General features: G+C 45.0%; 1 protein-coding gene across 1 annotated transcript; it reads right to left on the bottom strand.

Annotated features, from left to right (window-relative positions):
* Positions 1-1,162: 1,162 nt before the first annotated feature.
* On the bottom strand, positions 1,163-13,415 carry LOC130020451 (exosome component 10-like). Its single transcript, XM_056111064.1, is given in 4 exon segments — positions 1,163-2,928; positions 2,931-3,428; positions 3,431-3,904; positions 13,403-13,415. Coding segments are annotated over 4 exon segments (2,751 nt in total).
* Between the last annotated feature and the right edge of the window lie 3,909 nt (positions 13,416-17,324).

Raw genomic sequence — 17,324 nt, 5'->3', positions numbered from 1 at the left:
AATCTAGTTCAGCCGTGGGCAAAGTAGATGCCTTACCTGCTGTACCAGTTGTCTGGCCTTCACCACCACCTTCACTCAATATGTTTTGGGGTATTTTGTTTTTACTCTTTGGCCACACTTGGCAGTGTTACTCTTGGTTCTGTGATCAGGGGTCACTCCTGCAGTGCTTGGGCACCATGGGGTGCCAGAAATTGAACCACCCAGGTCTGACTTAGGCAAGGCAAGCTTTTCCAAAAAAACTTATTTTATAAAGTAGTTCACAATTTCTTATTACATTTAATATTCAAACACCAGTCCCATCATCATTACATCTTCCCATCATCATATTTTGATGATCTTCCCATCATCCCATCCTGAACCCCAATCCCTGCCCCAAAGCAGAACAAAAATAATCTAATATTTCACTCTAAGGTTTTTAAGGCAAGCTTCAACTACCACTCTAGTCCCTCTATCCGATAAGTTTTTATGCAACTTGAGTAATATGTATATACAATTCAAGTATAGAGGTGTACATGAATATGCATATGTATACAATTCAAACATTTCCAGATAATAATCACAAATAATTTGGAATGGGTACATCCAGTGGTGCTCAGGGATTATTCCTAGATCTGTGCTGGGCACTAATCTAACAGTGCTCAGGAACCATACGGTGCCACGGATCAACACTCAATTTTCCTCCATGTAAAGCATCAATACACTAATCTCGAGAACTAAGAAATGTATTTTAAAACAGTTTTTTATTAAATTTGCTGTAGGAAGGAGAGTTGAGCCGTACCTGGCTATGCTTAGGGCTTGCTCCTGTCTTTGTGCTTGGGAATCACTCCTTAAGGTATTCGTGGAACCAAAATACAAGAACTGTCCCTGATGTACCGACTCTCTGATCCTAAAACAATTTTTTTTAAAGATTTTTGGAGTGAAGCAATAGTACAGCAACTAAGGGATTTGCCTTGTCCCCACAGCCAGCCCCAGTTTGATCCACAGCACGCCACATGGTCCCTCAAGCGTGCCCGGTGAAATTCCTGAGTACAGACCCAGGCATAAATGCTGAGTACCGCTGGATATAACCCAAAAACAAACAAGAAAAACAAATGCAAAAAGATTCTTTACCACCACCTATTCAAATATGTGACCGCACATGGGGTCACAAGCTCCAGTTTAGTTATTCTTTTTCCCAGTAACAATTATTTCTAACAGTGTTAAAATTGGGATGGTATACAAAACCATCCCAAGGCCCTTGTCTCCCGGTCCCGGGAAGACCCCAGAAGTCTGGCGGACGCGGTCTCCTGGGCCAGTTGCATCTGAACCCTCTGTCCAACTCCCGGGGCACGAAGGACATGCTATTGTTTCCCGCGGTCTGTTTGAGTACTTTGGCTGCGAAGCATTTCTTGCCAGCCAGGATCTGCTTACCGGGGTCAAACTGGGAGGCCGCTTGGGACTTGCTGTTTCCAGCAAACGCCTGGACGTTTGGCTTGCGGTAGTCAAAGGAAGTAGAAGCTTTCTCCTGCGCCTCCCTGGGTTCCTTGGGCTTCTCAGCCAGTTTGGACCATTTCTTCTCTTTTTTCTGTTCAGGGGCTCTGGGGTCACTTGTTCTCTCTCTCTTCTTGGCAGCGTTTTCCAGGGCGATCTGCTGGCAGAGCGACAGAACCGGCTGGGCGGGGGTCTGCGACCCTTCCTTGGACTCGTCTTGGGCAGCTGTCGCCTGGGCTGCCCTCTTCCTGGCAGTGTCCTTAGAGTCCTTCTGTCCCTGCGCCTGGCTGGCCATCTCCCAGCGCTCGCTGATTTCATTGATGTTTGAGGAAGGGTCGGCCTTGGCTGCCTGGGAAATGTGGGCGTGGTGTTGGAGCGCCTGCGGAAGCATCCCGAATGGGTTCTCCAAGGACTGCATCACTGGCTGGACTTTCTTCTGGGCGTTGTCCTTTCCCTCTGCACTTGCCTCGTTAAACAAGGTGTCCGCGGCCGTGGCAACGAAGCAGCTGGTGGCCACCAGGGTCTTCTCTTCGTGCTGGGCTGGGAAGAGGCCAGCCTGCGTCTGGCCCGGGACGGGCTCATTGGTGGGGACGGCAGGGCAGTCACCAGACCAAGCGTGGGAGTGTTCTTGAGGTCCAACGAGAACATTTTCCAGGCTCTCGGGATGGGGCAGCAGTGCTCTCCTCCTCACTCCGGTGGCAACTTCCGACTGGCACAGAGGGGTTCCTCGCGCCTTCTGGATGAGAAGATGCAGCTCATGAAGTTGTTGCCATACCAGAGGCGGGACGGGGGTGCAGCAGGCAATGATGCCCTGGGGCTCCTCGGGCAGCTCTTCTGAGATCTTCAGCATCATGCGGTTGGGCAAGACATAGCAGCAGCTCTCATCCTCCCTCCTTGCCAGGTGATCCCTCCAGGCGAACAGCAGCCGGAAGGCTGTCAGCTGCTGTGCGTTAAGAGGCGTCTTCAGCTTCTCATACAGCTTCAGGTAGGACTCATCCGTGAAGAGCGGTTTGGCGAACTTCCGGAGGCAGATGTCCCTACTGCGCTGCCACACAACCCGGGCCTTCGAGGGCTGCTCGCTGGCAGCAGCCCACAGCTCCAGCCTCATGCAGTCGTAGATGTAGAGCAGGTAGTGGGTGTCCTCGCGGGCATAGTGGAGCATTTCCTCCAGCAAAGGGCGCACCCTCCAGTCGGCCAGCTGATACTGCTTGTTCGCCTGCACGTTGCAGTAGCGTTTCAGCAAGTGGTCCAGGGAGTGCCGGCCCAGCCGAAGAAGGCGCGCTGCCTGCTGCGTGTCGAACATGTTCACCACGTACAGCCCGAAGTCCTTCTGCAGCCATTCTATGTCGGAGTTAGCGCCGTGGAAGACCTTCACGATGGCAGGGTCTGTGAAGCTCTCGTTGAGGAGGTGCATGTCGCTGCGCAGCTCCAGCGTGTCGATGATGAAGTCTTCGGTGTGCTGGAAATCTGCATCAGGCAGGTCAGGCCCAGGAAGCTGCGGTAAAAGTGATGCTCCAAGTCCACCGCAAATTCCCAACAGGCCAGGAGCGTCGCGTTGAGTTGCACGAGTTGGTCCAGCGAGGTCACCAAGTGGCAGGCAGTGTCCTCCAGGGGCTTGTAGGCTTGGGGCTGCGGTTTCTGAAGCGCCCACTCTGGGGGCGTAAAGTGATCCAGTTCGTACTGATAGGGGTGTGCGAACAAGTCCTGCTCTACCTGCTGGGTCCGCTGCTGGTGGAGGAAGTGGACCAGGGCCGGTGGCACATCCGGGTCCTCTGATTGGTTCTTGGTGTGCTCCCGACTCTCCTTAGACAGCCCCCGAGGGAGAGGTTTCAGGGCGTTGGGCTTGATGAAGATCTTTGGAACAAATGGAGTGTTGGAATTGTTGATCTTCTCTCGGAATTTAAGCTGCGGTCAGATGATGTTCTTCACGTGAAGCAGCCGGAAGGGTTCCGATTTTGTTTTTTGCCCGATTCTCCTACCTTCCGGTTCCAGCTGGAAATGATCATTTGGCGGGCTTGTGATCCTATGGGGAGGACGGGCTGCTGATGCTTCTTCATGCCTGAAGCTTCATCCAGTAAAATGTCCACTCCGTCCAGAATAGCATCATTGGCGTCAACCAATAAATCAAATTTGTCTTCCAAGTCCGTCACTTTCCTGCAGTCCTTGATGTCGCTCTGACACACGTAGTACTGCATCATTCTGCTCATGCCCTCAAGTATTCTGTCTCCTTGAGTCTCACACAATGCTTGGAAGCCAGGAAAACTTTGGTAAAAATCATATTCTGGGCCAGACTGTGGCAGGCTCCCAGATGCCTTAATGACTGCCTCCACTGACCTGAGAGCAAACTTCATGAAGCTTTCGATGTCCGGGAAGCCAGGCAGCACAATCTCCTCCTCAGGCTGAGGAACGCTTGCAGCTGATGAGCCCTTGAGGCCTGGGAACTCGGAAATGGCCTGGGAGGTGCCATTTTTCCAGCCAGGATGGTCTCTTCTCCAAGATAGAATCCCAAGATAGAAGCCAAGAGTTAGAGCACTTGAAGTTAAGGCTGCTTATATAGGAGAGGTCAATTTGTGTTTGTTTTTGTTTCAGGGCCACACCCTACTGTGCCTCAGCATCTGCCAGGGGTAATCCTAGACACACAGGGTAGGGTGTGGCCGAACACACCCACACTACAGCAGCTGCTGTACCAATTGTGTGGTACCAATCTGGATGTGACGCTCTGTCACACATTTGGCTTCCTGATCAGGATGACTGCCCTCCAACGTCCTGATGGATCCATCACATCCTCCAGAACGGCAATGGAGAAGATTATCCATGACTTCTACTCAAATCTCTTCGATAGCCATGTCCACTTGCCGACATACCAAATTCCACAGGATGGATATGTCGTTCCCAACATTCTCCCTTCCGAAATCCAACACGCCATTTTTTCGGTAAAGAAAGAACCAGCACCCGGCCCAGACAAGGTCAGACCTGAACACCTGAAGAACCTGCCGTCAGTACTCATCAATACACTGGCTCGGCTCTTCACTCGCTACCTGTCTGAATGCAAGGTTCCGTCCCAATGGAAAACCAGCAGGACCGTACTACTGTTCAAGAAGGGAGACATCCATGACATTGGCAACTCTCGCCCGATCTGCCTATTCTCTCTCATCTACAAGTTGTTCACTCGAGTCATCCTAAATAGGATTGGCAGAACACTAGATGAAGGACAACCATGCGAGCAAGCCGGGTCCCACAAAGGATTCAGCACAATCGACCATATCCACACGGTAACCAAGCTCACTGAGGTTTCTCAGGAGTTCAAGATGCCGCTCTGTTTAACGTTCATTGATTTAAAGAAGGCCTTTGAGACGGGAGCGGTCATTGAAGCCCTAGCCAATCAGGGCATTCAAGCCCAATACATCAGGATCCTCTGTGAGCTGTATTGCGGATTCACTACCAGGATCTCACCATTCTACAAAGAAGTGATCATTGATGTCAAGAGAGGGGTGCGGCAGGGTGATACCATTTCACCAAAACTCTTCAGTGCCACCCTCGAGAACATCATGCGACGACTGGAATGGGAAGGAATGGGAGTGAAGATAGATGGTCAGCAACTACACCACCTCCGTTTTGCTGATGACATTGTTTTAATAACACCAAACATCAGCCAAGCGGCACAAATGCTGGCCGACTTTGACCGTGAGTGTGGAAAAGTAGGACTACAGCTGAATCTTACGAAGACAATGTTTATGAGAAACAGCCTCGTTCCTGACGCCCCATTCGCTCTCAATGGAATGACCATCTCCGAATGCAACAGCTATGTGTACCTAGGTCGAGAGGTCAACATGACAAATGACCTGGCACCAGAACTGCCCAGGAGGAAGAGCGGCTTGGAACGCCTTCAAGAACGTTGAAGAAATAGCTAAGAGGACGAAGAACCTCCGGTCTCCGGGCACATCTCTTTGATTCCACTGTTCTTCCTGCATTAACATATGCCTCAGAGACCTGGGCCCAATGCAAACAAGATAAGAACGCTATTCAGGTCTCCCAAAGAAGAATAGAAAGAGCTATGCTTGGAATATCACGTTTCACTCAAATGAGAGAACGAATCCAGAGTTCTGACATCCATCGACGATCAAGGATCAGGGACGCTGTCTCATTTACCAAGGTGTAGAAAATAAGATGGGCTGGTCACGTAATGAGATTTAAAGATGACCGTTGGACTAGAGCTGTTACTGATTGGATTCCACGGGATGTCAAAAGACCGCGTGGCCGCCCACCTACCAGATGGTCAGACATCTTTGTCAAGATCATGAACGATCGGTTTGAGGCCCTTCATGTTCCTGGAGCGAACAGATGCCATTGGGCTACACTAGCACGCGACAGGGACAAATGGAGACGTTACTGGCGCCCGCTCGAGCAAATCGACGACTAACGGGAAGTTAATTGATTAAGTGATTAAGTGATCATCAACAGGAGTGATCCCAGAGCACAGAACTAGGAGCATGCCCTAAGAACCTCTGGGTGTGATCCAAAGCAAAAAAAAAAAAAAAAATCAAACATGAGCAGAGTGATAGTATAGTGAATAGCATGTTTTGTGGTACGAGGCTGACATGGTTTACCTGGTATAATCTCTGGCACCACAGATAGTCCCTCGATCACAGCAAGGAATGGCTTCTGAACACAAAGCCAGGAGAAGGTACTGAGCACTGCCAGTGTAGTCCAAAATCAAAACCAGAAACAGAAACCTAAACAAACAAAAAATAATTGTAAAATGTGAAAGCACTCTAAGAGCCCTGATATATATATATATTTACATATATATATATATTCAAGAAAAGAATATCTGTCATATCTTTTATGATAAGGATACCCAGGAATGACTCAGGGATGATGCAGGGTAGCAGGGATAGAATCCAGATTGGCACCATGCAAGGCAAGTACCCTACCCACTCTACTATCGCATTGGTCCCATCTTTGATTTTCTTTTTACATTTCAGTTGCATAAATTCTTCATATACCTTGGGTATTAAACTGTGGTATATATGCAAATATTTTTCCCAACCAGTACAAAAGCAATAGTAAGAAAGCCTTTTTGCTTTCTTACTATTCTCTTTTGTTGTGGGCTGGAGCAATAGCACAGTAGGTAGGGCATTAGGCTTGAACACGGCCAACCCGGGTTCAATTCCTCCACCCCTCTCGGAGAGCACGGCAAGCTACCGAGAGTATCTCGCCCGCACAGCAAAGCCTGGTAAGCTACCTGTGATATATTCGATATGCCCAAAACTATAACAACAAATCTCACAATTTGTTTTGAGACGTTACTGGTGCCCACTCGAGCAACTCGATAAACAACAGGAGGACAGTGCTACCGTGCTACAGTGCTCTTTTGTTGTGTAAAGTCTTTAAAATTTGATGTAGAGGCAATTATTTGCTTTTTCTTTTATTTCCTTTTCTTCTTTTGGCTTTTAGGTCACATCCAGTGGTGTTCAGGGGCTACCCCTGAATCTGCACTCAGGAATTACTCCTGGCAGGCTTGGAATGCCAGGAATCAAACCTGAGTCAGTTTTATGCAAGGCAAACACCCTACCCACTGTTCTATTTCTCTGGCCCTCTTTCATTTTTCTTGCTATTGGGGTGAAGTCCTCCAAGACTTGGATGTCAAGAAATAAATAACTAAGATGTTTTCTATTTATTTTATGGCCACTGGTTCTTCGGATTCTGAAAATAGAGTTGAATTTGCCATGGGTAGTTGGTGTGGGCTAAGGTTCAATGGGCTCTGGTGGAGGATATTAGCATTTTTGTGATTGACAGGGTATGGTAACATTATGCTCCTAAAGTATATAAACATTTGCATTGTGCAAACCAGTGTTTCAGCTGTGACTTAAAAACAAAAACAAAAATCAAAGAAACCAATGAGGGGCTGGACCAGTAATACAGTGGGTCGGGCTTTTGCCTTGCACAATGCTGACCTGGGTTTGATTCCCAACATCCCATATGTCCCCTGATCCAATAGTAATTCCTCAGAGCACGAGCCAGGAGTAACCCCTATACATTGCCGGATGTGACCCAAAAGGGGGAAAAAAAGAAAAGAAAAAAGAACAATGAAATGAAAATATCATCAGTAAATCTGAATAAACATTTCCCAAATAAGATATACAGAATGACCAACAGGCCCCTGAAATATATACTCCTCATCATTTATTATGACAAAAACATAAACCAAGATAGGTATAAGTCAGCACCTCAAACCTGTTAGAGCTACTGCTTATAGTAGATCCAATAACACAATTTTGATATCTCCCCGATGAACAAAAATGTTATTATCCATCAGTATTTACTGTTGCATTCATTATTCACTATAGTTAACAGATGAAAGAAAATGGCATGCCCTTCCAGTGATCACTGTATGAAGAAAATGTGGCAGACTTTTGTAACTGTTAGACAAACCAGTTAGCACTGTAGCACTGTCCTCCCATTGTTCATCGATTTGCTTGAGGGGGCACAAGTAATGTCTACATTGTGAGACTTGTTGTGACTGTTTTTGGCATATCGAATATGCCACAGGGAGCTTGTCAAACTCTGCTGTGCAGGGGGGATACCCTCAGTAGCTTTCCGGGCTCTCTGAGAGGGGCAGAAAAATCAAACCCAGGTCAGCTGCATGCAAGGCAAATGCTCTACACCCTGTGGTATCACTCCAGCTCCTAATCTGTTGGGGGGGTGTGGAAGTGAAGGGGAAGGAGAGATAACTCAATGCACTGAGCTCAAGCTTTGCCTGTAGGAGACCCAGATAATTTTGTTTGTTCATTATGGGGCTACACCTCGATTCATTTATTTTGAAACCGAAGGTAAAAGTTTGTAATCCCCAACAAAACTGAAGAAATTGAAAGTAAATATGTGAAGTGACCTAACTAAAAAGAAAAATACATATATGGATGATATATATATATATATATTATACGTAGATACATGTGTGTACATATATGCAATATAGCACTGTAGCACTGTCCTCCCATTGTTCATTGATTTGCGCAAGCAGACCCAGTAACATCTCACAACAAATTGTGAGACTTGTTGTTACTGTTTTTGTCATATTGAATACGTCAGGGGGAGCTTGACAGTCTTTGCCGAGTGGGCGAGATACTCTTGATAGCTTCCTGGTCTCTCCGAGAAGGGTGAAGGAATCAAACCCAGGTTGGCCATGTCAGCCGCGTGCAAGGCAAATGCCTTACCCACTGTGTTATCGCTCCTAAGGATGTAAAATTGAAGAACAACTGAAGCAAGCTGAAAGAACTGGACAATCAGGGGTCAAAGAGATAGTGCAGCAGATAAGGGCTTTTGTCTTGCACATGGCCCACCTGGGCCAATTGAATTGAATTGAGTTCAATTCTCAGCATCCCTTATGGTATCTGAGTACAACCAGGAGTAATTTTTGAGTGCAGAGAGAGGAATAATACTTGCATATCACCCGCATGGCCCAAAAACAATCAAACAAAAACTGTGGACAATCTTAATAGAGCTAAGTTCCCAGGAATGGAGAGATAGCTCAAAGGACTGAACTTATATCTTGCATGTGGAAGCTTGATCTCAATCTCAGGCATGACATGGTTCCCAGAGCATGGCCAAGAGAGAACCCCTATTATCTAGTGGTCTATGAGCATTGCTAAGTGTACCTCCCCTGAAAATAAAACCAAGAAACAACAGTGCAAAAACCCATTTCTTAGTAATTTATAGATCATAGCAAAGAATAAAATAGTTTAAGATTTGCACTATACAGGACTGTTAATCTTGTCACGTGTCCCTTTCATTTTTTGGGCACAATGATTCAGGGAACCGGAACTACACAATTGTCTCAGTGGCTCCGACTCTCTGATTAACCTACCTGAATGAAAAGCAGGTCCAGAGTAATTTCTAGGAACCGTGCCTCTCCAGTGAGAAATTCTATGATCACGGGGAATTTTACAGCCAGATGTAAACTTGCAGGGAACCAAGAATTTTTTTTTTAAATCTTTGGGTCACACCCAGCCATGCACAGGGGTTACTCCTGGCTCAACACTCAGGATTTAACCCTTGAGGTTCTCAGGGGACCATATGGGGTGCTGGGAATCGAACCCGGGTCGGCCGTGTGCAAGGCAAATGCCCTACCCGCTGTGCTATTTCCCCAGCCCCCCAGTTTCTCTTTCCTTCTGCACAGTACTGGAGACTAGAGACCACTGACCCGTTTGAAACCGGGTCCAAAGCCAGCATCACCGAGGAGAGATGACACCGCCCCAACCCATGCCCATATTCAGATTTGTTTCTTCCTCTGACAAAAATGGTATTAAGTGGCATTCAGAAATACAAGGGAGGATGATTAAGGTGCAAATGCATGTGAACATTGTTCCTAGTCTGCGTAGCTGGACTCGGGTTGGACCCTCTCCTTCTAAACCAGATAATCTCAGCATCCTCTTGACTCCTCCCTAGTTCCGCTCATCTTCTCCCTCCCAGCACCTCCCTGTCCCTTCCTGCCCCCTCCCTGCCCCTCCCCACCCCTCCCCACCCTTCCCTGCCTGCCCCTGCCCCCACTTCCTGCCTAGTGAAGAAGTCAGTAGTCTCTGCTGGGCGGGGCCTAATAGCCACAACCATCTAAGGTATATTATTTCACATTAGAGCTCTGCTGCTAGTTGACTTCGGCTACACTTGGCAGAGATCCTAATGCACAGACACAGACACACCTAGAGTCAACGGGCCAGGTAAACAGAGAGACAGCAAGATGTGGGTAAAGGAGGTTGGAGCCTGGAAGAGCCTCAGTTTCATTCACGGCTCCGGATTGCTGCTCCAAAGAGTATCTACTCTCAAATGGCTGGTGAGCCATGTCGGAGCACTGAGCTCCATCCTTGGTAATCCAGACTTAACCAGGGATGCTCTGGGAGTGTCCTGGATTAGAACTTGGTATACTTCTCTGAAAAAAAGGGGAAGTGACTTTTATTATAATTCCCAGTCCCTAAAGGAGTTTGTCCTACTAATTTACTTGAATTATTTCCTCTTCCTTTTGTGCGGGTCCACACCTGGTGGTGCTAAAGGGACCATACAGTGCTGGTATTCCCTATGCATGGAATCAATCAAGTCTTCTCTCCCACTCAACATTTGAGAGGCAGGGGATATTGGACCACATATGGTAGTACTCCAAGCTCTGCAGAGGATCAACCAGTCAGCTGCACACCAAATATGTACCGTTCCCTTGGTTCCTTTACTATCACAGGACTTTTCTAGTCTTGATAAAATGCCAGTTCCTACTCTCCCCTATGGACAGAAAAAATGGGTATTAGAGACTAGAGAAATAGTACCTTACCAGACGTAAGAGCTTGCTCACAGATGACCCTTGATCAATCTAAAATACTGCATGTGGTCCCTTAAACTCTACCAGGTGTGCTCCCTGAGCACAGAGCCAGGTGGGTTAGCCCTGAACAACATCTATTATGGCCAGCCCCTCCACTGCCCAACAATAAGAATGGGCTTTGGGATGGTGACGATAAAACCTGAAAGGTTCAAATTTTCCAGATGTGCTATTCTGAATGCACATGTGAACAGGTTTCACAATGTCTGCATGAGAAGTGGTTGTAGACAAGTAAGGAGAACTAGTTAATTCAAACTATTGGCTAGGTGTTCCTGTTTCCTCAGAATAACAAATTTGATCTTGGCCTAATCCAAGCATCTACCTGCTTACAGACACAGCTTAAATATGTTGTCCAAGGGAACCCAATCTTTATAGGGCACATTTTATATTACTGGGGTCTGGGGTGGTGTGAGGAGCAGTCACTCACAGCCAGTGAAACTCAACTCTGATGTGCCAGTTCACTGCTTGGGTCATACCCAGCAGTATAAGGAGTGTAGTCACCAGGGCTACACTGGCAATGTGGTTGAGATTTATTGAGAGGTAGGAATGGAGTCAGCTTGTCAACTTATTGGCCTGGTCACAGTAATTTTTTTTTTTTTGAGAAATGGGCAGTTCTTGGGGCTTCTGGCTTTGTAGTCGCGGAATCATATGCAGTGCTGGGAATAAGACCTGAGTCTGCCACTAGTTAACCTCTGTATTATCTTTGACTGTTCACTCCACTCCATCCAAAGAAACTTAGTTTCAAGGGATAAAAACAGAAATCAAGCCAATATTTTAGATAATAAATGAGGAGATACATGAGGATATATTTATATCAGGGATCATAAGGAGGTTAAACTTCTGTAGGATTTTCAGCACAATCTTTGTATAAATTTATAAGCACACAAATGAATAGATGGGGCCAGGAAGACACTCAAAGGGCTGGAGCATATGCTGTACCCTAAGAAGCCTAAGGCTTTGACTCTAGTACCAATGGCCAATGTACACCAGAGCAACATTCAGGGAGCAGTGCCAAACCCTGCACAATGACCAAATTCAAAGAAGAGTTAAAATAATAATGCTGGCTTTATTGCTTATTGAGGACAAGATGGAGCCAGGGCAAGGACTTAATATCCCCAGTGTGAGATACAATAATTTTTCAGAAATTTTCTTCTATGAATTTTTTTTTATCATTCCATTAGCCATTTAATGGTAACAAGCAAAATAGCACCCTAGCACTGTCCTCCAGTTGTTCATTGATTTGCTCGAGTGGGTACCAGTAATGTCTCCATTGTGAGATTTGTTGTTACTGTTTTTGGCATATCAAATATGCCACAGGGAGCTTGCCAGGCTCTGCTGTGTGGGTGGGATACTCTCAGTAGCTTGAGGGGCTCTCTGAGAGGGACAGAGGAATCGAACCTGGGTCGGCCATATGAAAGCTAAACACCCTACCTGCTGTGCTATCACCAATCACACAACAAACTATATAAAATCAATAATTATGAGCCTGCTACTGGGAGTGGCTTCAGTGGTGGGTAGGACAATGGAGACAAAGGTGAACAGAAGGTGACAGTGGTGGAGGGACTGGTATTGGAATAGTGAATGCCTCTAATAAATCTTCACAAACAACTTTATGAACTATCGTGTTTAAATAAAGTGGAGAGCCTGGGAGGAAATTGAGTTAGGGACCGTTTAGATCTGGAGAAAATGACAACCAGAGAATCCGTAGCAACAGGAAAGACAATGAAGAAATCTGCTTGTACAAAGATGTTGGAGCAAAGGGTGCTCCATCTGCTAGAAAATGGACAGAAAGGAGAGCTGCTAGCTGAGATGCTAAGCCATCCCAGAGCTGAAGGAAGGTCCCAGAAAAGGAGTAGGAGTTGTACTAGAGAGGATCAAGAAGAGACCAGAGATGTAGAGGGTGTGTGAGAACAGACAGATAGATCAGAGGGCTGGATGGCATGCTTTGCATGAGGAGGCCCAGGGCACAGCTTGGTCACCTGAGCACTGCTTGGCGTGATTCCCATGCACAGAGATGAGAATAGCCCCTAACACCTCCGGGTGGCCCAAAAGAAAAAGGAAAAACTTGAAAGCTTAAGGGCATCGGAGAGGAGATGCAAGGTTGGAAGTAGGAGAATATTCAAGTGTCCTAAAAAGGAGTTGGAAGGCTTGGCTTGAGTCAGTGTTGGTGACTACAAATGACGTGTTCTTTTGGAACGAGGATGTACCAAGTTCTGAACTTAATCCCTAGCACAGCATGTTGTGCTCCTTGAAGAAAATTTTAGAATCTTTAGAAAATATTGAGAGAAGAGAGAAATTGAGCAAGCTCTCTTATGCAGAATAAAGGTTAGAAATAAGATCCTTAACTTGATCTCATCAGAAACCAAAAACTTCATTAAATTATAGAACACAAAGTATGAGGGCGAGGTTCTATTTTATGTTTCTATAACCTAGAGACACATTCAGAGGCATCATGCCTTATAATGTTCAGTTACTGACATAGAATAAACCTGAAGAAAGTGTGCTTTATCTTAACCATCAGAAGAATGTGTGCTATAACCGTGGAGAAATTCAGGTAATTTGTTACCTTACCTAAATTGCCCATGGTCATAGAACACATTGTTTTTAAATGTCTGAGAAGGAAGGCATGGATATTTTTACTCAATGGGTAATAAAATTAAATCACTGGCACTTAAAAATTGTTTTTTGAAAATAGAACCCCTTCCCAAGGATACTTCCCTCCCCAGAAGAAGCATGATATGATTAATTTTTCAGTAACTATAATATTCAAGAATTAAAATCCATTTTGCATTATGGGGCGGTCATCCCCATTGTTTCTTTGGCTAACCTAAAGTGTGTTTTTCACTAGAAAAGATTGGGTGACATTTCAGGGTAAATTTCTATAACCTTTAATATTATTGTCCTTTGCATTGGTAACACAGTCAATGATTCTATCCATTCAGGCACTGCAAGATATCTGACTATCAAAAATCTGACTAACATCTTTCAATGTATTCTCAATATATTTTTTCTTTACCTCAAAAGAAAGCAAGGATGGAAGGAAGAAAAAGAAGGTATCATTGCAAGAAGCAAAATCAGAAGAATCAGGGAGACAAACGAAGAGTCTATTGAATAATTCCGGTGTGATGATTGATCCCTGAACAAGTGGTGGGAGGTGATAAAAGTGTGTAAGTTCTATGGACCAGAGAGAGAGTGCAGCTAGGAAGGCTTTTGCTTTGCAGGTGGTCTACTGCAGGTACCCCATGTGATGCCCTGAGCCTACCAGGAGTGATCCTTGAGTACAGAACCATGAGTGAGCCCTAAGTACTGCCAGTGTGGCATGAAAAAACAGGAATAAATTAATCTTTAAAAAGTGTGCAAAAAATGAATAAAATATACTTAAATTTTAATCTTAAGAGGAAAAATAAAAAACTGCCACTATTTGTGTTTCACTACACCTCACAAGTGCCATCTTTTGGGAAAGTACTAGAGAGAAACCTGTAGATCACATGAAAATAATGCCCTCCAGACTCTTGAGATAACTTCCGCAATCCCATAACTAGCACGATTACAGTGAGCAATTGGAAAAGTCCAGAGTTTCAAATTAGAGCTAACCCCTCTCCCTTGTCTCCTATCTAAAATCCAACTCACTGGCTTCCTTAGCAAGAATACAATCATAGACTCATTTTTGTTAGAAGCGTTTCCTGATTGAAAAATCGATGGTGTATTTCCAGCAGTCCTCTCCTACTCTTGCCAGTTTCCTGCTACTTAATATTCCTCCCCCGAACCTCCCTTTCTCTAATGAAGTCTCACCAAACTAGGCCACTGGGATAGTGGAACCAGCCTATATTTTAAAATCTGAATTGAGTTGATTTGTTTATACCAGTCACCAGTTTATTACCTCCATGTTATCTGGGTAAAGATTCAGTTTCAGTTTTGTTGATTTTCTTAATTATTTCTTTGCTGGTAATGGCTTTCTTTGGGGGGAAGGCTGTAAATCCAAACTCTTGCCTGCACAGGCAAGGCAAATTCTGCTACAGCTGCTACATCCCAAGCCCTCCACTCATTTCTGATTTTCAATTTTACTGATTCTACTACAATTTTGATTTTCTTCTTCTACTTTTAGGTTTATCTGCTCTTATCTTTAGTTTCCTTTATTTAAAAAAAATTGTTTGGGAATGCACAACAGTGGTCGGGTGCTACTCCTGAGTCAGTGCTCAGAGGTCGTTACTGATTTTGCTGGGGAACCTTATGCAGTGTTAGAAATCAAACAGAGACCTCCTACTTACATAGTATGCACTCTAGTCCATAAAGCTATCTCTTCAGCCCCTTGTTTCCCCCATGTTTTTCACTCCATAAGGGAGGATCTTATATTATTAAATCCAGAACTCTTATCCCTTTGCACATTTAATACTTCCAATTTTCTTTTCTTTTTCTTATTTTTTTTTCTTTTTGGATCAGACTCAGTGATGCTCAGAGGTTACTCCTGGCTCATGCACTCAGGAATTACTCCTAGCAGCGCTTGGGGAATCATGTGGAATACCGAGGATTGAACCCAGATTTGCCATCTGCTAAGCAAACACCGTCCCCACTGTACTATAACTCCGGCACCTTTAATTTTTTTTAGAATACTGTGTCCTCCTAATACCCAAGGACAATAGAAATGAGGACTAAGAGGACTGGTTCATAGTTGGAAACTTTCCGCAGGTTAGGAGTAGGTGCGGGTGGATAGAGAAGTGATCACTGTGACAATGATAGCTGGAAATTCCAACACTCTGAACAAGAACTGAGTGCTGAAAGGAAAAAAGAATGCGGGAGTGATAGGGAGAGAGAGAGATAGAGAAAGAGGGAGAGACAGAGACAGAGACAGAGACAGGACAAAGAAAATGAGAGAGACCTATAGAGAAAAAGAAAAGTGTCTGCCATTGAGGAAAGTTGGATGGGAAAGAGGGTGGTGTCAGGGAAACTAGGTAGTGGGAAATGTACACTGGTGAAAGGATTGGTGTTGGAACACTGTATGTCTGAAACCCAATAATGAGCAAATTTGTAACTGTATCTTGTGTTCTCCTGTTGTTCATTATTTTTGCTCAAGTGGGCCCAGTAACATCTCCATATTTTTGAGACCTGTTGTTACAGTGTTTGGCATATTGAATACATCACGGGTAGCTTACCAGGCTTTGCTGCTTGCCAGGCTTTGCGGCGTGCGGGCGAGATACTCTCGGCAGCTTGTCGGGCTCTCCGAGAGGGGCGGAGGAATAGAACCCGGCTCGGCCAGTCTGGCTGTGAGCATGGCAAATGCCCTACAACTGTGTATCTTGTGATGATTCAATAAATATATTAATTAGTTAATTGGATTTCCATATATATCACATAGGATACTCTGGGACTTGACGCTAAAAAATGAATAGTGGGAATGTGAGAGAATATAAATTTAGAAACATATGAGTATAATAAAATTATAAAATAATAAAAAAATTAAAAAATAACCTGTGTCCTTTTTGGAAATTTCATTTTCATTTTAAAAGTACTTAAAGATTTCCAGATACAGGGACTGGCGACATGATACATGAAGGAAGGTTTCATACTCAATGGATTTGAATCCCCAGCACTACAAATGGTCACCCAAGTACCTCCGGATGTCGCTACAAAACCAGGACTATTAAGCACTACCCTCTTTCCCAAATAGTTTTCTGGAATATTTGACCCATGGGTTGTTTGAAAGGATATAATTTTAAAATATTTACGGATTCAAAAACAATTTACAGATTCTACAATATTATTCTTTTGTTGATTTCTATTTTTAATTCCACAAGGTATATGAACATTATTTACATGGCATCTATCTATGCCACAGTGATTCCATAAGATATTTAAAAAAAATAACAACAACAAAAGAACTGAAAAGGAAAGAAAGCAAAAGGGAATGCCCTGCCACAGAGGCAGTGTAGGGTAGAAGGGATGGGGTGGGGGTAGTGGGAGGGATGCTGAGACCATTGGTGGTGGAAAACAGGCACTGGTGGAGGGATGGGTACTCAGTCAGTGTATGACTGAAACGCAAACACAGAAGTTTGTAAGTCTATAACTGTACCTCCCGGTGATTCACTAATTAAAAAAAAAAAAAAAAGAACTGACCCCTGACATGAGGCCTGCTTGGGCCCCTCCATATTGGCCTTGATAGAGGTGAATTCCGAGCATGGAGGCCTAGAGACACTGCAGGTATCATCACAATTCATGGTATGGAGGTCCTGGTGGTCCTGGATGTAGTGGGTAATGCAGCCCAGCTTCCTCTGGACACGGGATTCTCTGAGTTCATCTGGACTTCTATCCGAACATGCCCTCTTTTACATTGTAAAGGGGGTAAATGGGTTTCTGGCTGGAAATGATTTGCCCCCAGCCCTCCAGTGTCTCTAGACCAATACCTGCACTCCCTCTCCTTTTTCCCACGCCACAGGGACCATGTTAACCTTCTGCAAGTATCTATTGATGGCCTTATCTGAGATCCAGCCTCCAATAA

Source organism: Sorex fumeus, unplaced genomic scaffold (assembly GCF_029834395.1).
Source record: "Sorex fumeus unplaced genomic scaffold, SorFum_2.1 ptg000012l, whole genome shotgun sequence".
In the NCBI taxonomy this organism is placed as follows: Eukaryota; Metazoa; Chordata; class Mammalia; order Eulipotyphla; family Soricidae; genus Sorex; species Sorex fumeus.
The sequence above is the reverse complement of the archived record's forward strand: the minus strand, read 5'-3'. Positions and strand labels throughout refer to the sequence as shown.